This window comes from Schistocerca gregaria, chromosome X, assembly GCF_023897955.1.
Source record: "Schistocerca gregaria isolate iqSchGreg1 chromosome X, iqSchGreg1.2, whole genome shotgun sequence".
Lineage (NCBI taxonomy): Eukaryota > Metazoa > Arthropoda > Insecta > Orthoptera > Acrididae > Schistocerca > Schistocerca gregaria.
In genome coordinates, this window is record NC_064931.1 from 366600291 (window position 1) to 366626665 (window position 26375).

The window sequence follows — 26375 nt, forward strand, 5'->3', positions numbered from 1 at the left end:
AAGACAGTAGCTATCAATTTTAAGTTAAGAAATTTCATGTACTATTTTTGAAACACAATCACATTTGATAACAGACCAAAAACTGCTGATCACACTTTTAAAGCCAACACTCCCTCGATAAAAAAACATAGTGCCTCTGTAGGTGCACTCTGTTTCTTATTACTTATAATCATTCACTGCATTACAGTGCCACCACACAGCTCAGCACAACAACAGTGACACCTTTTATGTGTGCCCTCATAAACAGTTAGTCTTGTATGAAGAATTATTGGATGACAGTCTTCAGCACACATTAGCTAATTTTACTGTTCAGTATTCAAAGTGGTGAAATTCACATAGTGAGTACTTTGAACAGTGGTCAAGTATGTCTGGCATTGATGTTCAGATCACCTACCTCAACATATTTTTCACCCCACTATCACCTAAATGAGAACTATAGCTTCATTCTGCTGTAAACAGAAGATACAGAATGTAAGGTGACAAATGCCCTTCAGCTGGTGATTACACCTGCACCACCCATCTCACTGGGGGATAGAAAAAATGAAAACTCTGGCCAGGTGGCACATTTCTTTTTCTCACATCAATGCTGATATTGATTGAGTACTCTGGGATTGGTATCACTTGTGCCCACAACCAACTGGTGACCCTTTCAACTTTCTGTACATCACATGGATGATGGCCACATCAGACATCACAGTCTTGACTCTGGTAAATAAATTCAGTGGGGCTTCAAATACCACAGTATCAGTCAGAGCCCTTCAGTTTGCTACCACAATTTTTTCTGGAATTTAGTCCCTGACCACTATTACATTCCAACCAGTGTCTGACACAGATGTCAAGTTGCTTAATGTTGAAAGTGATGGTAATGGCATCCTCTGAGGAAGCCATCAGTATCTCCCTCACTCCATCTTCATTCATGAACATGGGCCTATGAAGGTGTTTCATGAACTTGAACCAAGGAAAGACTTTGGATCAGCTTTGCCAGTCAAAATAATGCCAGGAAACAAAGCAGGATGCCACATGTTGCACAAATGACAAAAACAGATGGAAACATGGTTCTCTCATTCATTGTTATGGTTATTAGTGTCTGTAATTTTTTATTAACACTAAGAAAAAACTACATTTTTGCAACATGTGATGCCTCATGAATGAAAATATAGATAGAGCTCCTAAAATTTCACATTTATTTCTGACTGAAATCTTTTTAAACCAGTTGCAATTATTTTTACTTATGTAAGCTGGTTAAAATTTGATTTAAGTGTTCACATCTATTTAACTGCACTCTATTTAAAGCATTTAATATTATTTTCACTTACATCATCTGGCTATCATTCATTTTAAGTGAAGCAACCAGTTGCCACTTATGGTTAGCAGAAGCTAAAACTGCTGTATATGATCACACATGAACATAAATGATCGAAGAAACACATTTAACCTAAAGGAAACCAATAAAAAGTCATATATATTCTGATATAGCATTATGTTTTTACAGCATTAAAAACAGTAAAGCATCCAGAAGATGATGAGAAAACAAAATGATACTTCTTGTGTTCAGGAGGTGTGTGACGTTAGTTCGATGATTACAAAACTGAGTCAAATTTACCTAGAATTTAGTAGTATGAACCAATTATCAGTATGATGTTAAAATCACTCTGGCCTGGATGCAGGCACTGACTTGGTTGGCAGCTATAAAGCCATTGTATCCTCTCCTGAGACAAGCTAGCCCACAACTGTCCTCGATATCCTTGGTAGTGGGGCTGGGACAGAGTTCATAGTCAAGCTGGTCCCACACAAGTTCTATCAGGAACAGACCTGGGGTTTGCTGGCCATGGAAGTACCTGAACATCATTGAGACAGTTCATACAGGCACTTGCAATGTGTAGGCAAGCACTGTCCTGTTGAGAGGTGAAACACAAAACTGTCACTTGAAAGAGAACACTTGAGGACATGGGATGTCTGTGATGTACCATTTTTGTGCCATCAGAGTTCCCTCAGTCACTGTCAGTTGTAACCTGAAGTCACTACTCATATCATGACACTAGGAGTGACACCACTGCGGCTCTCCAAAACACAACAGGAATGGGACCTTACCCCAGGTCACTGCCGTGCTCGCCGACAACGGACACACGAGGTAGTGCAGAACTGTGATTCATCACTGAACACAATGCAAAGCCATTTATCAGCAGTCCATGTTTCCTGATCATATCACCACTTCAGATGTATTCACCTGTGTTGTAATGTTAATGACAGCCTATGCTTGGGAGTAATTCTCTAGTTGGGCTGCTGATAATCTCCAGCAAATGGTGTGAGATGACACAGAACATATCAAGTAGTCTGTTACTTGTTCTAGGATGGCAGGCGCAGACGTGGAGAGGTTATGATGTGCTTGGTGCATAATGAGGTGCTGCTTCCTTGTGGTGGTTAGATGGGATTGAACAGAATCTTGGCAATGAGTATGTCTGCCTTCATGTTCCCATGCACTCCAACATCCAGCCACTGTCCTGTCCAAATGCCCTACAATTCTGGAAATTGCACAATTTGACAAGCTAGGCAAATGGAGACGTACAATGAGGCCCCTTTCAAAGTCTGTCACGTGCTGATAACACTGTCTGACATGAGTATCCAGTATTCCCGTGTCCTTCACAATGATAACTCAACTTCTGATGCTTATATATCCTACCAGGAGTGGTAACAACACTATATATTAACAAACACAATTCACTCTGGTGCCTGTTCTACCAGTCAGAGAGAATTGCGTCTCTAATCATTTACATTTGTGACCAATGGTGTGTACATGTACAAAGTTACATTGACATCCAACCATTTCTTCTGGGTGCTTTAATGTTTTTTGTCAGGCAGTGTTTTTCTTAAATGTGTTTCACCTTCACACTCCCCAGAAAGTGATTTCTTATATCCTTGAGGACAGTTGACATTTGTGTCACAGATGAAGCTGCCATTGGTATTTCTGCATCTGTAAGAAACAATTAATTTCTTTCTAATAATAATCATTACATTATCATAACTAAACAATGATTATTGTAGTGAAAAGAGGTGTGGAATTAATTGCAGAAATACTTTTTACATTCTTTGCAAAGGACAAAAACCACTTGTAGTTGGCCGGGCACTGCAAAAACTCAGACAGACATGATTGTTAATGCAACAATAATTACGTACAGCCTCAGAATTCTATATGGCAATCTACACAACCTACCAACACTGTAGTCTGGGGCAGTTTGTAGACAGATGAGCTTCCTTTTGCAATGCATGTTAATGGTCTAGTGGTGAATGATTTACAATCAGATTACTTCAGTTAGCTTGAGATCAAAACCGCCCATAGTGTAAGGGAATATAACATTATCAAGCTTCGAAAATGATCTACTTTAAATTCATAATTTGGCCAAATGTGGGATGATATAAACAATCAATGACATTAGACTTTATATTGATATGTTACTCATTCATATTACTAATTTCAGATCTGATTTTTTGTCTTTGACTTTCTACTTTCAAGTAACTGTGCTGACAATCTGTAAGGTACTAAGCAGAACTGAGATATATGCTGGCCACCCAGGATGAAAGGGAATGAGCAAAAATCATGAGGTAAAAGAACTTCAAAAGCATTAAGAATATTAATAGCTCTCCCATGCAAAAATGGAATGCAGTCTTTCTTGCAATAGCATACATCTCAGAGGATTACTGTATTTAATTATGAAGTATGATTATGATTTCATTTTTCAACAAAGGAAGAGTGATAACTGCAGTAGCCACCAGAAAGATCGTGGGAGGTGGACACCGGCACAGCGCGTCACAGACAGTAATTGCTGCAAGTAAAGTCCTGTCCACCAGAGGGCACACAAGAATTCGACCACGCCCTCTGCCGGCGGAACAACAACAACTCAGGCAGCATGGGCTGTGCCCAGTCAGTTCACATCAGGCAGGTCTAGCAGACAGTTCCCGGTCTACACTAGGTGAAGTGCAATGGAAACATGAATCGTGTTACTACACAACTGGTGACGTGTAGGGTCATTCTTTCGCATGTTGCGTCATCGTTCTGGTTTCGCAGCTTATCCATGGCATGGAGAATTTAGTGCGGGTTTTGGTTGAGCAGCAGATGGAGCTCATGGCTACCATGAAACGAGTGCTTCCGGCATTGCTCTCCACGCAGTCTGCTCCAGCGCCGTTCCCTCCTCCCTTTCCCCCATATGACGAGACGGCGGAGATTGGGATGCATATGAACATTGCCTTCAACAGCATTTCCAGGCATTTCATGTTGCCGATGCGGAGGTATGTCGTGCTCTTTTTTTGTCTTGGATATCTCCCTCAGTGTATCAAGTTTTGCGGCAGCTAGCATCGTTGCAGGAACCCTCGTCCTTGTCTTTTAACGCATTGTGTTCATTGCTGTCTTCATATTATTGCCGTCACACGCTTGTTGTGGTGGCTAGGGTCGAGTTCTGTCAATGCAAGAAACAGCCCCATCAGTCTTACCAGGCGTGGGCCATTACCCTGCATGGTCTTAGTGGCAAGTGTCTTTTTGTCACAGAGCAGTTGTGAGAGTCGTATGCCCACGTTATGGTGCATAACGTCATTGTTCGTTCGGCCCCTGATAGGGAGGTCCAGCAACGGGCCCTGCAGTTGGAAGACCCTTCCCTTGAGGAAGTCCTGTCCATTGCTCAATCGTATGAAGTCTCTCATGGCACAAGTCAACAGTTGGAAACATGGTGCAACGTCGCAGCGGTTCAGGGCGTCCGGGGAGGACGACGTGCGAGAGGCACAATCCAGGCTTTTACGGCCCCTCCCACATGGTGCGTAAACAGAGTTCTGGCTGCCAGCCCCTGTTACTGTCCTGTGTGTTGTGCTATATACATCATGATTGATCAGAGTGCCCCCAGCGTTGGGCTGTTTGTCGCTAAAGTAATAAAAAAGGACACATTCCTAAAGTTTGCCGCTCAGCCTCAAAAGAATGAAAGGAAGCAGGTAGAGAGGACATGGACTTTGGCATCCAGGAAGTTTCATTGGGCCAGGCTCCCGATGCATCAGCACACAAACTCTTTATCGAGGTGTCGGTTCGGTCGTGCCAATTACAGCTGCAAGTAGATACGGACGCGGCAGTTTCCTTGTTGAATGCACAAACTTACTCTGACCTTGGGTTGCCCCCGTTGGCGCCAGTTTACCGGCGTCTATGCGGTTATGGTAACCAGTTCATTCCCCAACTGGGTCAATTCACTAGCAACGTTACTTACAAATCAGTCACTCAGCCTCTTACTTTTATTGTTGTCAGTGATACAAGCTCCGGTGTCTATCGCAGACACCATGCAGTTGGTCTCCAAAGACGTTCCCTATCAATCACTGGAATCTTTGATCTCTGACTTCAAGGATATCTTTGAGGAGGGCCTGGGGCATGTTTCAGACTTTGAAGCTCACTTGACGTTGAAGGCATTGGCTCACCTGCATTTTCTACAAGCGAGGTAATTCCCCTTGGCTCTCTGCCCTCAGGTAAAAGCAGAGCTAGACTGGCTGACAGCCCTTGGGGTCATTCTTCCCATTTCTTCTAGTGAGTGGGCTTCGCCCCTCGTTATTGTCAGGAAACCCTCAGGAAAATTATGTCTTTGTGGCGGTTTCAAGGCTACCACTAATTCCCAATTGGGGCCAATATTTTTCGAAAATCGATCTTTCAGAGGCTTATCATCAGATACTACTTGATGAGGACTCCAAACGGCTGGTGGTCGTCAACACCCCGTTTGGCCTTTACTAATACCAGTGGTTGGCCTACGGAATATCCAGTGCCCCGGCGATATTTCAGTGTTATCTTGAGCATGTCACGTCGACAATCCCTCATTGTATTAATTACCTGGACGACATAACTGTCACAGGTCGCAGCACGAAGGAACACTTGCAAACCTTTGAACCCTCTTTCTCAAATTCAGGTCCATGGGCCTGCGTAAGACGAACTTCTTCCAACCGTCCATTGAATATGTGGGCTACACCATCTCTCGGCATGGTGTCCAGCCGCTAGGAAGTTTGATCCAAGTTATCGTCGACCTTCCGCGGCCCGCTTTGCTGAAGGAGTTGCAAGCTTTTTTAGGCAAGATTGCCTATTACCACCGGTTCATTCCCAGGGCTTCCACCATAGCCCGCCCCCTGTATTGCCTTCTGCGCAAAGGTGTTCCTTTTGATTGGTCGCCTGCATTCGAGCGAGTGTTCACCTCGTTGAAGGACCTCCTCATGTCAGCACCTTGTTTGGCTACTTTTGACCCCAATAAGCTGTTGGTCCTGGCTACAGATGCTTCGCAGTATGGGGTGAGGACGGTCCTCGCCCATTGCAACGCAGATGGCTCCAAGCACCCACTGGCATTTGCATCTAAAACTCTTAGTCCCACAGAGGCCCATTACTCCCAGATGGAGATAGAGGCTTTGGCCATTGTCTACGCTGTTACCAAGTTTCACCCTTTCTTGTATGGCACGAAGTTTCAGTTAATGACTGACCATAAGCCATTAATATTGTTATTTGGCCCCACCTCTCAGATTCCAGATAGTGCGGCCCACAGATTGCAGCGCTGGGCCTTGTTCCTCTCTAAGTACCATTATGACATTCATTTTCACCCTACTGGACAACATGCCAATGCCGACGCTGTTTCCCACTTTCCACTGGGCCTGGATGCTAAGTTCAATCGGGTGGAGATTATGTGTTTTCATTTGTATGTGGCGTCCCGCGAAGCGATTGATGGCTTCCCGATCACTAGTTCTAGAGTCACCAGGGAAGCGGCAGATGACCCGGTTCTCTGGCAAATAGTTCGCCTCGTTCAGCAGGGGTGGTCGTCCCAACCTCCAGATCGGACCTCGGACCCTCTTCGTAATTATTTTGTTCTACGAGACCGCCTCTCAGTCTTGGAACGAGTTCTACTTCTGGCTACGGATGATACAGCTCCTCACGTGGTTGTTCCTGCAAGTTTGTGAAGGGAGGTCCTCACGTTATTACATGAGGGGCACTGGGGTTTTTCCCGTACTAAAACACTGACCCGCAGACATGTGTACTGGCCCTGTATTGAGAGAGAAATTGAGCACTTGGTGGCCGCCTGTTCCCAGTGTGCGAGCCAACAGGCGTTTTCCAGATCAGCATTCTCTTCATGGCCCTCTGCAACCCAGGCATGGGAACGTGTTCACATAGATTTTGCAGGCCCGTTTCTCAATGGCTTTTGGCTCATTGTCATTGACGCTTATTCCTGATTCCCATAGGTGATTTTGCTGCTCCTCAACCACTTCAGAAGTTGCAATCCAGGCACTAGCAATAATCTTTTCTGTGGAAGGTCTGCCAGGCACCCTGGTATCGGACAATGGACCTCAGTTTATTTTGCAGACCTTCCAGGATTTTGTAGGCGCTTCGGTATTTGGCATGTTTGCTCTCCCCCCTTTCATCCACAATCGAATGGGGAACCTGAGCACATGGTGTGCACATTTAAGACACAGATGAAAAAGTATTTGCACGAATCTCCTGCGGAGGAAGCGTTGACGTTTTTCCTGATGGCATACCAGACCAAAATGATGGGAGAACGCATCCCCGCAGAGCTCCTCCACGGGTGCCAACCTTGGACTCTGCTGCACCTCCTCCAGCCTGGTCCTTGCCAGTCTTTGTAAAACGGGGTACCCGGCTTTCCACTGGGCACGAGAGTTTGGCCGCAATCTGTGTTAGATACCGGCGGTGGTCCTGCACCGCAATGGCCGCCGGCTCTATACCTTGCAGGCGAGAGACCAGGAGGTACGTCGCCACCAAAATCCGCTATGTCCACGTTTGGGCACCCACCCTATGACCAGCATCCGTGTTGTTTTCTCAGGGGACGCTACAGCCACTCCCACCTCTGACTCCTCCACACTGCGATGGTTCTCAGCCTTGGCAGCCTCAAGTAGCTCTAGCACCGACCTCGCCATCGTTAGAAATGCCCCGGCGAGAGCCAGCCCCCCTCGCAGGCCCGATTTCTCAGGAGGCTGGTTCACCTGTGGTCATCCCTTCCCCATCGTCCCTGCCACTGGGTCTTGCCCCTCCCAAGGCGGACCGGGATCCAGAGTTCGACGGCTTGTTGCCCGTTCTGTCCCAGGCACTGGTGGTGAGATGACGGGGGCCCTCTTCGTGTGGGTCACTTCCAACCATATTTGAAGGTTCCGACTCAAGGATTGGCAGATCCCCTTGACTCCAGCCTTTCAATTTTCGTGGAGGTCATCGCTACTGCATGACGCTCCACCTTCCGATGCAGTGGATCACAGTGGCTTCATTCCCTGAAGCAGGAGGAGTGCAGTAGCCACCAGAAAGATTGCGGGAGGCGCACATCGGCACGGCGCATCACAGACAGTAATTGCCGAAAATAAAGTCCCGTCCACCAGAGGGCACGCAAGAATTCGGCTGCGCCCTCTGCCGGTGGAACAACAACTCAGGCAGCACAGGCCGTGCCCAGTCAGTTCACATCGGGCAGATCTAGCAGACAGTGCCAGTCTAGACTAGGTGAAGTGCGACGGAAACGTGAATCGTGTTACTACGATAACAAAAAATATTCTAAGAGCCATTTTTTCACAAAACACATTTTCAGTGCTGTTGTTTTCTCAGTACTCTGTTGCATGTCCTTAGACTTAATGCAGGCGCTAAGTTGTGGAGGAGGTCTTTCACACATCGGTTAGTGGACAGCACATGGTCTTTGTGCCAAGCTGTGCTTGTTTTGTGATTCCATGGTTGTGGTTTTTGCTAAGTACAGTCCAAATAGGTAAAACACCTAATGCTGTATTTCTGTACCTTAATACCACAAATTAAATGTAGTGCCTCAGCATTGATGCAACTTGGAACAAATACACTCCTGGAAATGGAAAAAAGAACACATTGACACCGGTGTGTCAGACCCACCATACTTGCTCCGGACACTGCGAGAGGGCTGTACAAGCAATAATCACACGCACGGCACAGCGGACACACCAGGAACCGCGGTGTTGGCCGGCGAATGGAGCTAGCTGCGCAGCATTTGTGCACCGCCACCGTTAGTGTCAGCCAGTTTGCTGTGGCATACGGAACTCCATCGCAGTCTTTAACACTGGTAGCATGCCGCAACAGCGTGGACGTGAACCGTATGTGCAGTTGACGGACTATGAGCGAGGGCGTATAGTGGGCATGCGGGAGGCCGGGTGGACGTACCGCCGAATTGCTCAACACGTGGGGCGTGAGCTCTCCACAGTACATCGATGTTGTCGCCAGTGGTCGGCGGAAGGTGCACCTGCCCGTCGACCTGGGACCGGACCGCACCGACGCACGGATGCACGCCAAGACCGTAGGATCCTACGCAGTGGCGTAGGGGACCACACCGCCACTTCCCAGCAAATTAGGGACACTGTTGCTCCTGGGGTATCGGCGTGGACCATTCGCAACCGTCTCCATGAAGCTGGGCTACGGTCCCGCACACCGTTAGGCCGTCTTCCGCTCACGCCCCAACATCGTGCAGCCCGCCTCCAGTAGTGTCGCGACAGGTGTGAATGGAGGGACGAATGGAGATGTGTCGTCTTCAGCGATGAGAGTCGCTTCTGCCTTGGTGCCAATGATGGTCGTTTGCATGTTTGGCGCCGTGCAGGTGAGCGCCACAATCAGGACTGCATACGACCGAGGCACACAGGGCCAACACCCGGCATCATGGTGTGGGGTGCGATCTCCTACACTGGCCGTACACCTCTGGTGATCGTCGAGTGGACACTAAATAGTGCACGGTACATCCAAACCGTCATCGAACCCATCGTTCTACCATTCCTAGACCGGCAAGGGAACTTGCTGTTCCAACAGGACAATGCACGTCCGCATGTATCCCGTGCCACCCAACGTGCTCTAGAAGGTGTAAGTCAACTACCCTGGCCAACAAGACCTCCGGATCTGTCCCCCATTGAGCATGTTTGGGACTGGATGAAGCGTCGTCTCACGCAGTCTGCATGTCCAGCACGAACGCTGGTCCAACTGAGGCGCCAGGTGGAAATGGCATGGCAAGCCGTTCCACAGGACTACATCCAGCATCTCTACGATCGTCTCCATGGGAGAATAGCACCCTGCATTGCTGCGAAAGGTGGATATACACTGTACTAGTGCCGACATTGTGCATGCTCTGTTGCCTGTGTCTATGTGCCTGTGGTTCTGTCAGTGTGATCATGTGATGTATCTGACCCCAGGAATGTGTCAATAAAGTTTCCCCTTCCTGGGACAATGAATTCACGGTGTTCTTATTTCAATTTCCAGGAGTGTATTTTCTTCCGTTATTTTGTTGCAAACTGACATTTTTGAGACGGTAGTTGAGTACAGAATACATGATAATTCTTGCAAAGAAGAAAACACCAACCAGCCACAATTAATAATGCTTTTCATTACACATTTAGCACCATTATGTTTCAAATCAACATGTTCATCTTCAGGTGGTTGCACACAGTTACATTACATTTGGTTTTGTTTACATTAGTTGCTAAAAAGCAGCCAACAAGTAACGTACATAACAATTTTAACATATATGTGAAGATGCAGCTGTCAATTCAGAACCAATAACAGCACTACTTGTGTCAATAAACAGCATTATTAACTGTGGCTGATTGCTATTTCTTCTTTGCAGTTGTAAAAACTTTCTTGTTGTGACCTTCTTTGCAGCTGTAAAAACTTTCTTGTTGTGACTTACAACCAGTTTCCTGGTATGGTACTTATGATCTTCTTAATAAAATATTTATATTCTAATTTATCAAAGAAAATTATCAATTTTTGAAAATATAATGAAAATGGATAGATGGAAAAGCCCATTCACCAAGTCGCAAAAGGAAAGAACATGTCTAAAGATATCAAAATTTGCAAGCTTTTGGAGCCAGTGACTTCTTCTGGTAGAAAAGCAGAAGGGGAAGGAAGGTGGGTGAAGGAGAAGGACTAGTGAGGTTTAGAAAAGGGGGAGAGTGCCTGAAAAGCTGCCCAGTACGTCAGGTCAGGGGAGACTAACAGGAGAGGATAAGGAAAGACCAATTGTTTGGGACTCCACCGGATGAGATATTCAAAGCTGGGAGCTGAAAGGTGGAGGATAGGTAATATGCAAAACCAAGATTACTGACAAAACATTGTGCACAAGTTAATAAGAGCAGAAACCTAAGTGCATTGTATGTGGTAGATGTGTTGGTGGGAAAAAATACACAGGTCAGACAATACAAGATACAGTAAACTGAAAGGGAATAAATAAAGGAAAAGTTACTGAGAGAAATGCTGAAACTGAAGAAATTAACCAAAATTAAGGCCAGGTGGATGGTGAGCACCAGGGATATATTGTAATGCCAATTCCCATCTGCAGAATTCTGAGAAACTGGCACCTTGGGGAAGAGCCCTGATGGCACATGTAGTGAAACATGCACTGAGGTCACAACTGTGATGTTGTAGAACATGTTCTGCAACAGGATATTGTGTGTTGCCATTATACACAATCTGACTATGCCTATTCATCCTAACTGATAGTCTGGTGGTAGTCATGTCAATGTAAAATGCCAAACAGTGTTGACATAACAGTTGGTACACAACATGTGTCATTCCTGAAATGGCTCTTTCTTTGATAGCATATGTTTTGCCAGTTACAGGGCTAGTAAAGTCACAGAGAGAGGAGCCACAGGGTAGGGAAATGGGTGCAGAAGGAGCATAGGGTCTGACAAGGACACTCCGGAGATTGGGAGGGCAACGAAAATCTTTTCTGTGATGGGCAAAATATCAAGCAGAATGAACCTAATTTCAGAGCAATATTTTACAGAGTCATAGCCTTGTCTAAGTAGCTGATTAACACATTCAAGACCAGGATAACACTGAGTGAAAAGAGATGTATTTCCACCCCAAGATCCAAGGGGTGGCAATTTTAGGGGACGAGAACCATGTTGTGATTTTTCAGTGTGTGCATAGTGTACGTGATGTCTCTGCCAGGGGAATCCCTGTTGTACCAAGAAATAAAAAAAAAATCCACAGACAAAAGGGGACAGTGCTATACAATCTGAGCTGAATAAACTTGAACTGGTAAATACCAATCATTGTTTGTTTATGTGGTTGATGGTATGCATGTGATAAGCAACGTTATAATTATAGTGAAATACATAGAGTCAGACTACCAGAGTGGAAATAAACCGCTAACAAGACTAACAGATAAGAAAGATTACATACTATCTTCTCGGTGTATCCAAGAAAAATGAAATTTTGATAGAAAAATTTTGGCCAGATTCCTTCACTACTAAGGGCCAGTTGTCCAGTTCCTGTTTAGCAGCCACGGAAGATCTATTCTTGGAATAGTATGGAAAATGCATTGGACGAACATGTAATAATGCCTAACTAGAGAATAAACACAGGATAAATAACTTCTGAGTCTGGCAGGGTTGATGAAGTTAACAGGAGAATAAGTTTTGGCAACGGCAGAAATAGCTACAGAATTAATGATGACAAGATTGTTTGTTAGAACGAGGAAGGATAAGAAAGGGTTCAATAACACAAATTATATGGAAAAATATGAAGATTCCAAGTTTGTAAAAAAATGTGTACTACTACTAATTTTAAGTCTTATGCTTGAGAAACTGAAGAATATGAATGAAATATAAAACTATTTCCCAACATAAAACTTTTTACTTGTAGTAGGCCTAATAGGCATTTGATACTGGAACCTCATCAATTGTATTCAGTCATGTTATTTATGTAAATGGGGTTTTAAAAATAACCATTTGTGTCAAAACAGAATCAATTATTCGGTGTGTGTTACTATTGCTGCAATATTAGAAAAGCTTATTTCATTTTATCTAGCAGACAGTCACAAAATAGATGTAATCAAATTAAGAAACCACACCAGTCCTGGGTACTATTCATATTAACAACTTTTTCAGCAACAGACAGTGAAATTTTGGTTTTTCATGTAACAAAACGTTTGACATAATTTGATAAGGTAATAGATTCCTGTGCATAAAGGAAAGTATGCCATGTAAAGCTGTAGCAAGATTGAGAGAAAAAATGCTGGGATCTAAGGATTGAAGAAATTTGTACTATCTTACCTGTCTCTTGTCTTTACTGGTTTTATGTTTCCTATATTTAATTTTACGTCACACAAAACAGAAAGCTCTTAGCTAACAGGTAATAAAGAGTGAAAATTTTCTATAGAGTTCTTTTTCTCCTGGTCACAAATAATCCCACCCAGCATTCATTGTGAGTTTTTTTAAGGATAGTGGAATGTGAAAGTAGCTGACGAGGAGCAGGAAAGCCACCACAGCACATTTTAATTTCCACTGTCCTAAATATAGGTCTGATGGCTACCATTACAAAATACACACATTTCAATTCCACAGAGTGAAATACAATGACATGCAATAGAGAATGCTGTGTGAAGAGGTGCGGCACTGCACTTTGGCACACTTAATCCCAAATAAGATGTCTGACATTTTCTTGGATGTATATGTTTTATATATCAACCTTCAGAAAGATGTGCACTACAAAATGAACACATTTTTGAAAAATCGATTTTTTGTTCATTTTTTACATCCTCTCTCAAATGCTTGAGTGGGTGGAGGGAGGCACCATTATCCAGATTTTACTCCATTTCAGAAAAGTCATAGATCTCGGGTTGTGAATTCCTCTGTTTAGTGGAAGGATCAGCAGTACCAGGACTGGATGTGACAGCCTGGAAAATCTGCTTTTTAACTGAACTAATGGGGTAATTACATCCAGTGAAGGTTGAAGTGAGAATGGTAGTGTTTTCCTGTAAAGAGCCTACATCTGAACAAATATGTCTGCCATGAATGCCAAGGCTGTATGGGAGGGAACATCTGACATGGAGAGAATGATAACTGTAAAAATTTAATGAAACCTACTAACACAGGACAGTACTTACATTTTGATAACTGCCATCTTTCCCATGTCAGCCATTCCCTCTCATACAGCCTTGATATTTGAGGCAAATGTATTTGTTTGGATGCAGGCCCTTTACAGCAGGAGAGTGCAATGATTCTGAACATCAGATGTTATCAGAGTAACAAATCCATTAGGAACATTTCAAACCTAATAAAGCCACCCAAATTGATTGTTAGTGATGTGATTGTGAAGTGGAAACATGAAGGGATGGCCACAGTTAAACCAAAACGAGGTAGACCCCATGTACTGAGAGACAGGGAGCACTGAGCTTTGTGGAAGGTGGTTGTAAAAAATTGCACGAAGTCAGCAGAAGGAATCTCTCACAAGTTTCAATGTACTACCAGCAGTATGACTAGCACAATGACTATGTGTAAGGATTTAAAAACAATGGAGTACAATAGTTGAGCAGTTCTTCACAATCCACACATTTCTGTAGTCAGTGTTAAGTGAGACTTGAGGTAGTGTAAAGAATGAAGTCACTGGAGAGTGTATGACTGGAAAGGAGTGATTTAGGGAGATGAATCATGCTGTATCCTGTGTTAATCTGATGGTAGGATTTGGGTTCTTGAACATAGCCTGCCATCATGTGTAGTGCCAACTGTGAAGTACTGACTGGATGGTGTTATGGTATGGGGGTGTTCTTCATGGTTAGGGTGTTGTCCCCATATTGTTTTGAAGAAACCTAAATACAGAAGAATATGGCAATATTTTGCAGCATTGTGTATTGTGTCCAATAGAGGAACAATTTGGAACAATGGCTCTCCGTAACAGCACTACAATTCACCCTGCAATAATCAGCATCTGTGAGGCAATGACATTCCTGATATAGATTTGCCTGCACATATTCCTAACCGGAGCTGAATGGAACACCTTTGGGATGAGTTGAAACAATGATTCTGCTCATGACCCGAGTGTCCAGCATCACTACCTTATCTGGGTTTGGCTCTTGAGAAAGATTGGACTGTCATTCCATCACAAGCATTCAGACACTTCATTGAAAGTGTTCTCAGCAGAGTTCAAGCTGTCATAAATGTGAGGACTGGATACACTCCATAGTAATGTCCACTAATTGGTGTCTGGATATTCTTGATCAGGTAGTGTATTGCAGTATAGAGGAAGCTAGAAGTTTGTATACAGGATGTTGTAGGAGTAATTGTTAGTATTCAGGTATATCACAGGAATGAGCATTCACAGCAAAAATGTTAAATAAACAAGTGCCCTAAAATGCATACTTAAGAGTTATGAGCACTTACTCATTTTTGGTACTATAAAACAAATTTCTTCTACTGCAAGATCTTTGCTTTCCATATTTTGGGAGGGGATAGTATGGACCAAAACAAGGAAAAAGTGTTTAGTTGACATGGGCACTGGAATGAGTGATTGTTTGGAGATAGGTGCAGGATATTACAGTGTCCACAGTGCGTGATTGCAGCCTACATATGTTCCAAACCTGGGTAACACATTGTGATTAGACATTAACAAAAATACAACTACACCAAGTACATTTAACTTTGTAAGGCACCATATACAAGTATAGACAACATTAATATTCTAGCAAAATAATACTGATACACAACAAAAAGGGATTTATATGGAAACAAGTGTTTTGACTCTGTGGTTTTCAAAAATGATGTATAAGTGAACATTTGTTTTTCATAGGCAGCAAATTTTGATGAACATTTATTTTTAAAGTACAACATATTTTGATTGTTGGAATTAACATAATACTACAATAAACTACTGAAGACTGTATCCAAGAAGTACCTCTAATACAGATTTCCACGAAACATTCCAAGGCTTATACTAATAATGCCAAGTGAGTAGATATGTTGTATGATGTGGAGTGTCACTCCTCCTTCGCTTTGTGGAACAGCAGTTGCTTAGGATTATGATTATATAGTGTTGGTGGACAACAGACAGTACAAGGTTCTGGTAGCTGTCATTCTGAAGTGTCAGCAAAGTGGACAATGATACTTCAATGAAATTTCTACTCTGTAACCAGCTGCCAGCTGTGACTGTGACAACTCACCTCACATGACCATGTACACTTGAGGGAGGGAGGGAGAGGGAGAGGGAGAGGGAGAGGGAGAGGGAGAGGGAGAGGGAGAGGGAGAGGGAGAGGGAGAGGGAGAGGGAGAGGGAGAGGGAGAGGGAGAGGGAGAGGGAGAGGGAGAGGGAGAGGGAGAGGGAGAGGGAGAGGGAGAGGGAGAGGGAGAGGGAGAGGGAGAGGGAGAGGGAGAGGGAGAGGGAGAGGGAGAGAAACACCACCTCAAACAAATTATTCCGACATGGATGTGTGTGACCCTAGTTGTTTTTGTACCCTAAAACAAAACAAACAAACATACAAATGAAGAAATTACCCTAATGGAACAGAAATTAGTAGATGTGATGCCCAAATAAGACAGCTGACACAACTGTCTATCTTTTCTACCAAAATATACAATAAACACAAAATATGTTCTTGGAAACCAGATTTTAAAGAATTATACATGAGAGTTAGAACTGGCAGTGCAGTACCAGGAGAAAACCAGGCCCCCTGCAAAGTCATTTGGTAATTGCTAGTGGATTGTGTAGTCAGCACCTTCACAATGCCTCTGTGATGACAGGCTGCATGTGCTGACACTGAGCCAGCATGCAGGAAGTATTGCATCCTGATTATGAGAACTGAGTCTCCATCCCATTCCTGAAAATTTGGATAGACTCACTAACACCATAATTACCGTGAAATCAGCAGGGGTGGCAGTATTTAAGGACATGTGAGCCAGCTTGTCACCATCAAACAGATGGGCAATTATGTGATGTTGAGCCTGAGCTGTTCAATACTGTGCCGATGATGCAGACACCCCTACCTATGCTGTGGAACATGAACTGCTGCCTGCCACCTAAGCATCCAGGTGCCACCTGTAGCAACGTACTTTGTCATCATCCTGAGAGAATGACATGAAGGTTCAGTCATTCCTGTCCTCACCAGGGTATATTCTGGGCCCTGCAGCGCAGCATCCTCAGAGCCACCACCAACAGCCACACTTGCTACTGCCAGTAAGTACAGGAATCTGGTGACATGGCAGCAGCTGCAGCAGTAGAATACACAGTGAGCACCCAGAGGCCATCACACTATGGAAATACCATGATATTTTCAATGCTGCCAAACAAATTGTAAGCAAGCCTCAGGAAAGAACCCATTGTAACCATCATCAGTCCTCCTTCAGGAACACATTCTTCCTCGGCAAGGAGTCCTAGCCCACACTATCCTAGACATACTGTTAGAATTGGCTTCAGAAGTGTGCCCTTTACCTCTACTGTGGTTACAATTTTTGTCAGAATTACTGCTGAAAATTAAGACGGTCAGCCACAAGGCAGCAGCCAGAGACATGGAATTCTTGCAGCAGGGATGCCCTATGCAGAAACATGTGTAAGGGTTGAATTCAAAGTTTTTGGGTCTGTATAGTGTATAGTTATTTACCTATCCTTTCTTCTTAATTTTCATATTTATTTTGGGTTGGTAGCAAGAAGACAACATGAAAACCGCAACATTCAGCTCATGAAGCTATTAAGCAGTTAGTACATCAAGTATCTCAGTTATAGGCAGAGCTAGGGCAACTACTGGAGAAAGAAGGGAACTGTTGCTTCCTAGTCCATCTACCCTGGACACTAAAATTGCTGCACTGTTCACCCCATTTCAAAACAAATCAGAGGAGGATGACTTTGTATTTTTTCAATAATTTAGAGATACCAGGTTGCAAAATTGGGCAGCTGCTGAATGTAGTCTACCTAAAACTAGCAGGGAATACTAGGTTGTACATTATGAGGCACAAAAATTTGCATGAAGCACAGTTGTTCGATGACTTCAGAGGAGAGTTGATGGAGATATATAGGAGAAAGAATGCATTGAGTTACTACCATGAACAACTTAATAGTATGCTTCAACAGCAAGGGGAATCAATAGAGAGTTTTGTAGCCCATTTTCACAAGATTCATGTAAACACAGCTGAGCTCAAGGAAGATGATAATCAAAAAAAGTAATTTTACAAGAAACTGAGCAGACAGCGTTTGACACATTTTTATGGGGGTTACAGCAAGAAATGTCATGAAGAGTTCAACAGTTCATAGTTCAATGATAACAAGTTTCCAAGTGGGGGAAGTAACTTCTGGATTGATGTAGAAGTGATTGACATGGTTGGAAATGGTTATGAAATCATTCTTGGGTTACATTTCCTTCTTGCACATTACACCAAAGTTGACTTGGAACGCTGGCTGTGGTGGCTGAGCGGTTCTAGGCACTTCAGTCCAGAACCACGTGACTTCTACGGCCGCAGGTTCAAATCCTGCCTCTGGCATGGACGTGAGTGATGTCTTTAGGTTAGTTAGGTTTAAGTAGTTCTAAGTTCTAGGGGACTGATGACCTCAGATGTTAAGCCCCATAGTGCTCAGAGCCATTTAAACCATTTGACTTGGAACAGCATATAGTAGAAATGCATGGAGCACCAATTCATCTCTGTTTTACAGCTGAAAAAACATTACTGTCACAAGGATCACCCCTAGGACAGGGGTGGCTGGCTAAACTATGTAAAAGGTCCCTCAAAGTCAACTGAGAGGATATCATAGTGACAGGTACTGGAAAGATAATCTGGGTTGATGCAAAAGCTGATTTGCTGGTGAAATCTTTGTGTATTGTTGAGCCTTTGTCTGAATATGAAGACTTTGATATGGTGAAACGTTTTGTAAGGAATAGTTTATCCTACATCAGAGAAATTCAAAGATGCAAAATAGTGCCTGTCAGCATTGATAACTTCAGCCCTGAGGATGTACAGGCATCATGTGGGTAGCATATTTAGAGGGACAGAACAAGGATGAGATGGAAACATTTTGAGAAATACATAGAGCTGTTTGATCCTCCTGGCCCACTGCCTGCCACATCACTAGCTCAACATTATATTCATACTGTAAATGAAGTTTCTGTTTATGAGAAACCATATCACGTTGCTCAAGACCTACAGTGTGTCACGGAGGACTTTATAAGTTAGTAACTTAAAGACGGGATCACAGAATCAAGTAATAGCCCCTGGTCATCAACTATTGTCAATGTACCCAAAAACTCAGCAGATAGCAGCATCTACATCTACATCTACATGATTACTCTGCAATTCACATTTAAGTGCTTGGCAGAGGGTTCATCAAACCACAGCCATACTATCTCCCTACCATTTCACTCCCGAACAGCGCGAGCGGAAAACGAACGCCTAAACCTTTCTGTTCGAGCTCTGATTTCTCTTATTTTATTTTGATGATCGTTCCTACCTATGTAGGCTGGGCTCAACAAAATATTTTTGCATTCAGAAGAGAAAGTTGGTGACTGAAATTTCGTAAATAAATCTCGCCACGACGAAAAATGTGTTTGCTGTAATGACTTACATCTCAACTCGCATATCATATCTGCCACACTCTCTCCCCTATTGTGTGATAATACAAAATGAGCTGCCCTTTTTTGCACCTTTTTTGCACCCTTTCGATGTCCTCCATCAATCCCACCTGGTAAGGATCCCACACCGTGCAGCAATATTCTAACAGAGGACAGACGAGTGTAGTGTAAGCTGTCTCTTTAGTGGACATGTTGCATCTTCTAAGTGTCCTGCCAATGAAACACAACCTTTGGCTCACCTTCCCCACAATATTTTCTATGTGGTCTTTCCAACTGAAGCTGTTTGTAATTTTAACACCCAGATACTTAGTTGAATTGACAGCCTTGAGAATTTTACTATTTATCGAGTAATCGAATTCCAATGGATTTCTTTTTGAACTCATGTGGGTCACCTCACACTTTTTGTTATTTAGCGATAACTGCCACCTGCCACACCATACAGCAATCTTTTCTAAATCACTTTGCAACTGATACTGGTCTTCGGATGACCTTACTAGATGGTAAATTACAGCATCATCTGCGAACAACATAATAGAAGTGGTCAGATTGACACCCAGGTCATTTATATAGATCAGGAACAGCAGAGGTCCCAGGACGCTTCCCTGGGGAACACCTGATATCACTTCAGTTGTACTCAATGATTTGCTGTCTATTACTACGAACTGTGACCTTCCTGACAGGAAATCACGAATCCAGTCGCACAACTGAGATGATACCCCACAGGCCCACAGCTTGATTGGAAGTCGCTTGTGAGGAACGGTGTCAAAAGCTTTCCAGAAATATAGAAATACGGAATCAACTTGAGAGCCCCTGTCGATAGTGGCCATTACTTCGTGCGAATAAGGAGCTAGCTGTGTCGCACAAGAATGACATTTTCTGAAACCATGCTGATTACGTATCAACAAATCGTTCCCTTCAAGGAGATTCATAATGTTTGAATACAGTATATGCTTCAAAACCCTACTGAAAACCGATGTCAATGATATTGGTCTGTAGTTCGATGGATTACTCCTACTACCCTTCTTAAAGACTGGTGCGACCTGTGCAATTTTCCAATCTGTAGGTACAGATCTATCGGTGAGCGAGCGGTTGTATATGATTGCTAAGTAGGGAGCTATTGTATCAGCATAATCTGAAAGTAACCTAATTGGTATACAATCTGGACCTGAAGACTTGCCCGTATCAAGCGATTTGAGTTGCTTCTCAACCCCTAAGGTATCTACTTCTAAGAAACTCATGCTAGCAGCTGTTCATGTTTCAAGTTCTGGAATATTCCATTTGTCTTCGCTGGTGAAGGAATTTTGGAAAACTGCGTTCAATAACACCGCTTTAGCAGCACAGTCGTTGGTAACAGTACCATCGGCACTGCGCAGCGAACGTATTGACTGCGTCTTGTCGCTTGTGTACTTTACATACGAGCAGAATTCCTTCGGATTTTCTACCAAATTTCGAGACAATGTTTCATTGTGGAACCGATCAAAGGCATCTCGCATTGAAGTCCATGCCAAATTTTGCGCGTCTGTAAATTTTAGCCAATCTTCGGGATTTTGCGTTCTTCTGAACTTTGCATGCTTTTTCCGTTGCCTCTGCAACAGCGTTCGGACCATTGGGGATCAGTTCCATCTCTTACCAATTTATGAGGTATAAATCTCTCAATTGCTGTTGCTACTATATATTTGAATTTGAGCCATATCTCATCTATATTTGCATAGTCAGTTCGGAAGGAATGGAGATTGTCTCTTAGGAAGGATTCTAGTGACATTTTATCTGCTTTTTTAAATAAAATTACTTTGTGTTTGTTTCTGGTGGATCTGGAAGAAATGGTACTGAGCCTAGCTACAACAACCTTGTGATCACTAATCCCTGTATCAGTCATGATGCTCCCTATTAGCTTTGGATTGTATGTGGCTAAGAGGTCAAGTGTGTTTTCGCAACCATTTACAATTCGCATGGGTTCGTGGACTAACTGCTCAAAATAATTTTCGGAGAACGCATTTAGGACAATCTCGGAAGATTTTTTCTGCCTACCACCGATTTTGAACAAATATTTTTGCCAACATATCAAGGGAAGGTTGAAGTCCCCACCAACTATAGCCGTATGAGTGGGGTATTTATTTGTTACGAGACTCAAATTTTCTCTGAACTGTTCAGCAACTATATCATTGGAGTCTGGGGGTCGGTAGAAGGAGCCAATTGTTAACTTAGTTCGGCTGTTAAGTATAACCTCCACCCATACCAATTCGCACGGAGTATCTACTTCGACTTCACTACAAGATAAACCACTACTGACAGACACAAACACTCCACCACCAATTCTGCCTAATCTATCTTTCCTGAACATCATCTGAGACTTCGTAAAAATTTCTGCAGAACTTATTTCAGGCTTTAGCCAGCTTTCTGTACCTATAACGATTTCAGCTTCTGTGCATTTTATTAGCGCTTGAAGGTCAGGGACTTTTCCAGCACAACTACAACAATTTACAACTACAATTCCGACTGTTCCTTGATCCAAGCACGTCCTGTATTTGCCATGCATCCTTTGAGATTGCAGCCCACCCCGTACTTTCCCGAGGCCTTCTAACCTAAAAAAACACCCAGTCCATGCCACACAGCCTCCGCTACCCATGTAGTCGCCAGCTGAGTGTAGTGAACTCCTGACCTATTCAGCGGAACCCGAAACCCCACCGACCTATGGCACAAGTCAAGGAATCTGCAGCCAACACGGTCGCAAAACCGTCTGAGCCTCTGATTCACACCCTCCACCCGGCTCTGCACCAAAGGTCCGCAGCCAGTTCTGTCAACGATGCTGCAGATGGTGAACTCTGCCTTCATCTCGTAAGCAAGACCGGCAGCCTTCACCAAATCAGATAGCCGCTGGAATCCAGAGAGCATTTGCTCAGATCCAAAGTGACACATGTCATTAGTGCCGACATGTACCACCACCTGCATCTGGCTGCACCCTGTGCTCTTCATGGCATCCGGAAGGACCCTTTCCACATCATGAATGACTCCATCTGAAATGCACATGTGGAGCACACTGGATTTCTTCCCCTTCTTAGCCGCCATATCCCTAAGGGGCCCTATTACACGTCTAACATTGGAGCTCCCAACTACCAAGAAGCCCACCCTCTGTGATTGCCTGGACCTTGAAGGCTGAGAATCATCCTCTGAAACAGGCCAGGCAGCTGCATCTGGCTCAGCCAGAGACAGTACCTGAAACCTGTTTGTCAGACGCACTGTGGAGGCTTTCTGATCAGCCTCCGGGGATGTCTTTCGCTGCCTGCCATGCCTTGGAACGACCTCCCAATCAACCACAGGCGAGGGCTGCTGTGGGCAGCAACCGGGGCAACCACAGCGGCAGACCAATTTGGGGACAGATGGGACGAGGTTGACATCCCCGTGATACCCAAGTCCGGCTCCCCACAGTGGTGCCCATTGGCAACAGCCTCAAGCTGCGCGACCGAAGTCAGCGCCGCCTGCAGCTGTGAGCAAAGGGATACCAACTCAGCTCTCATCCGAACACAGCAATCACAGTCCCTGTCCATTCTAATCTATGTTGAAGAACAGTTACTGAAACACGAGTCCGTGCCTAGATAACGCAAGGGAAACACGCAAATAATGTATGAACTAACCTGTACAAATGCCTAGCGCTGCACTACAATCTGCCTGAATTTATGATTACAGTAACTGAAACTCAAAATTACACCTCCTATACGAAACTATGTAGCAAATAAGTGAGCTAGGAGTATACGACTTGCTGCTGACAGCTGCTTATCCAACAGCGGCAGGGAGCACACTGGCTGTGACCTTCTGACACTGGCCATTCAAAACAAAAACAGAAGACAAAGAACTACGCGAATTTACACTATTCAGGTACTAAAACGCGATGCTACAACTCTCAAATACTATAATACATCCGAAATTTATGAATTAAACAATGCAAGTAACCAAAAACACGCAAAGAAATTAAGAATTAAACTATGTAACAAATAAGTGAGCTAGGAGTATACGACTTGCTGCTGGCAGCTGCTTATCCAACGGCAGCAGGGAGCACACTGGCTGTGACCAACCGACACTGGCCGTTCAAAACAAAAGCAAAGAATATCATTTCTTTTGAGACTACTGCTGGTTTGTTTTGAACATTTCTTGAATGTCAGCGATGTCCATTTTGTGAAGTGTAATACATACATCCTATAGAAGGTTAATTTCTGCAACTCACGGTGAGTCATTAACAGCTAATATTTTTAGTGAGACATGCTGGTCACGGGAGAACAGAATGCACAGCAGCACAAAATTGCTGGTGGGTAACTCGCAGAGATGATGTTGAATGATGTGTCAGGAACTGCATTCCTTGTGCAAAAAGGCTGAAACTCAGTCAACAAAGGATTATGTTAGAAAGATTACCCAAGGCAGATAAACCATATCAGTGATTGGGATGGATATTTTAGGGCTATTCATGCAGGAAACCATTATGTTTTGACAATAACTGATCATTTTTCATGTTTTATTTTGAAGACAGCAACATCAAACTAGCAGGCTGAATCAGTAGCACATGCAGTGAAGAACCAGTGGATATCATAGTTTGGAATGCCTGAAACAAATAATAACTAGCGAAGGATCAAATTTTATGTCTGAATTAATGTTGCACTTACAACAATTATTGCACATTAAGCAACTTTGGACTACTGTTTTACAACCACAGGCAAATAGTTGAACAGTGTCCCCATACCCTCTGTGACAGTTCATGTCAGTTGAATTCATCCTTTTAAGAGAACCATAAATATGCTGCCTCAACTCTCAGGCACATCTTTGAAAGAGGGGAGGAAAGAATGTGGGAAAAAGGAAAGAAGGAAAAAGTTAGGAGTTAGGCAAGAACAATGAGGTAATTCTGTCATTACTGTCTGACATCTCTACACACTTCAGTCATGAGCCAGAGTAATAAACTAACAACAGGATTTCCTCTTCCTTTTGGGAACATGGCTCTACCCTAGGGCAGAAAGAAGCAGTTTCAGCATCAAACATTGGGCTTGGGACAAAAAGGAAAAGGAACATGAGAAGTTCATCACAATTGGCCTACTATGCTGTTGCAGGGTAACAGAAGCCCTTAAGATACATCCTCTAACAATGTCAAATCACCAGTGAACCTTAAGATTAAATTGTAATGTTTGGGCACAAGAGAATGAAATTTGGAGGTTGGAAGACACATCTGGCAAATTACAGCTCATGGTAAATAATCAAACAGTGATATACAGGGAGAGTATCACATACTGTGGTCAGCTTTTGCACAGCTACAGGCATTACTACATCAGATGATGTAGTTAGTCCAGCGAGTGTGATGAAAAAGGGGGTTGTTGGACACAGTCAGTTATATTTTGACAATTATTTTCAAAACAGCCAACACAGTGGATCTAGAAAATATTAACAAGTCATTATAATAAAAAGGCAGTGGGGAAACAGCTGGCTTGCACACTACCCAGCTCGCCAGTCTGGAAAAAGACAACTGTGCTCTTTGGCCGCAGTGCTAATGTACCACAATCAGGCAGCAGCTGATGCAACTAATCATGACTGAGAGATATTCCGTGACTGTCCAGATAACTTACACAGTCAACGATTGCAAAAATAGTCTGCAACATTGTCAACAGTATCACTGATGCATACATGGAACAACAGGAAGCCATGTTACACATTTTTCTTGGGCATTAATACCAATAAAATCCAAGCCATATTACTTGTACTATTATAATTACTAATAGGAGTAAGGAAGAATTTCTATCACTATACCACTGTATGAACACCATCATGAGAAAACAAATGGACACGAATTTGGAAAGTCATACTCAGATACCATGGCGTGGAAAACTGTACAAAAATTTGTGTAGTTGAAAGTGCTCAGAATACTACTGGTGCCACCAAACAAACTCATGCCCTCCTCTTTGTGAATAACAACACTGCTGAGCTTACCAGTCACCAACTGAACTGCAAAAGATGTGATACTATTCTGGGGTCATGTAAGTTTTCCTTGTTGCACTCCCAAAATTATGCTATAGAATGTCTGAAAGTAGCAATGTCAGGCAAAACAGAGTTTTTCCAAAGAGCAGGTTTACATTAGTTATATTGTGTAACAAACCAAAAAGTTGTATTTTTATTTGTTACACGCAAGGTCAATAAGTGGCATACAGTGAATAGAGCTACATGGTCAGGGGTTGTTAATGGTACCTGCCTCTCAATGGCACAATGCTTCTGCTATTTAGTGAGTGGTCTTCTTTATTCTTAAGGTTCAATTTTCTTTTCTATTCTTCCTTAAATTATCCTGGTCAGAAGCTTGGATGCATTAGCTGTCAAGCTGATTCTGTGTTAGTTCTCACATTTATCTGCCCTTGCTGTCTTCAGTACAGTGTGTATGACACTTTTCCAAAACTCCAGTTACATGTCTCCTGTCTTATAGAATATACACACTAAAAGGAGTACCCATTTGGTTGCCACTTCACCCCAATTATTTTAAAAATTCTGTAGGAATGTTGTACACCTTCTCTGCTTTGTTTGATTGCAAAATTCCCCTAAAGCTCTGCCAAACTTCTACTCAAATACTTTGTTCCTATGATCTCCAAATTTATTTTGCCTTTTCTATATGCTGAATCTGTGTATCTGACGAATATTTTCTTCTTGATTCCTTTGCATTTTTCCTGTATCCACTTTGCTTTAGTCCTTGAACTGCCAACTCATTTCATTTCTGAGGGACTTACATATCTGTATTCCTTTCATTTCTTGAACATTTTAGTATTTCCTTGTTTTGACAATCAATTGAAATATTTCATCTCTTGCCCATGATTTCTTCACCTTTCTTATACCTGTATGTGACAGCCCAATGTCTGTGATCACTCTTTTTATGGACATGCACATGCACCCAAGGTGCCTTCTGTGGTGTTCAGTATTGCAATACCAACAGGCTCCACCTATTCCAGCATGCATCATCATTCATCAGTATTTCAGTACCCACCTCCTTGTGTGTTGATTCTTTGTGATGATTATCTTAAACTTCAGCCTACTCTCATCATT

At 43.3% G+C, this 26375-nt stretch overlaps 1 protein-coding gene across 2 annotated transcripts in view; it reads right to left on the minus strand.

Moving 5' to 3' along the window:
- The window catches only part of LOC126297567 (fibrillin-2-like), a 597958-nt gene that overhangs the window by 240511 nt on the left and 331072 nt on the right, over window positions 1-26375 (minus strand). Inside the window, exon 14 of one of the 2 annotated variants that reach the window (XM_049988508.1) lies at window positions 2883-2971. The exons of the other annotated variant lie outside the window; for it this stretch is intronic. Within the exon in view, the coding sequence (XP_049844465.1) occupies window positions 2883-2971 (89 nt within the window). The remainder of the gene's footprint in view (window positions 1-2882; window positions 2972-26375) is intronic. 2 annotated transcript variants of the gene reach the window in all.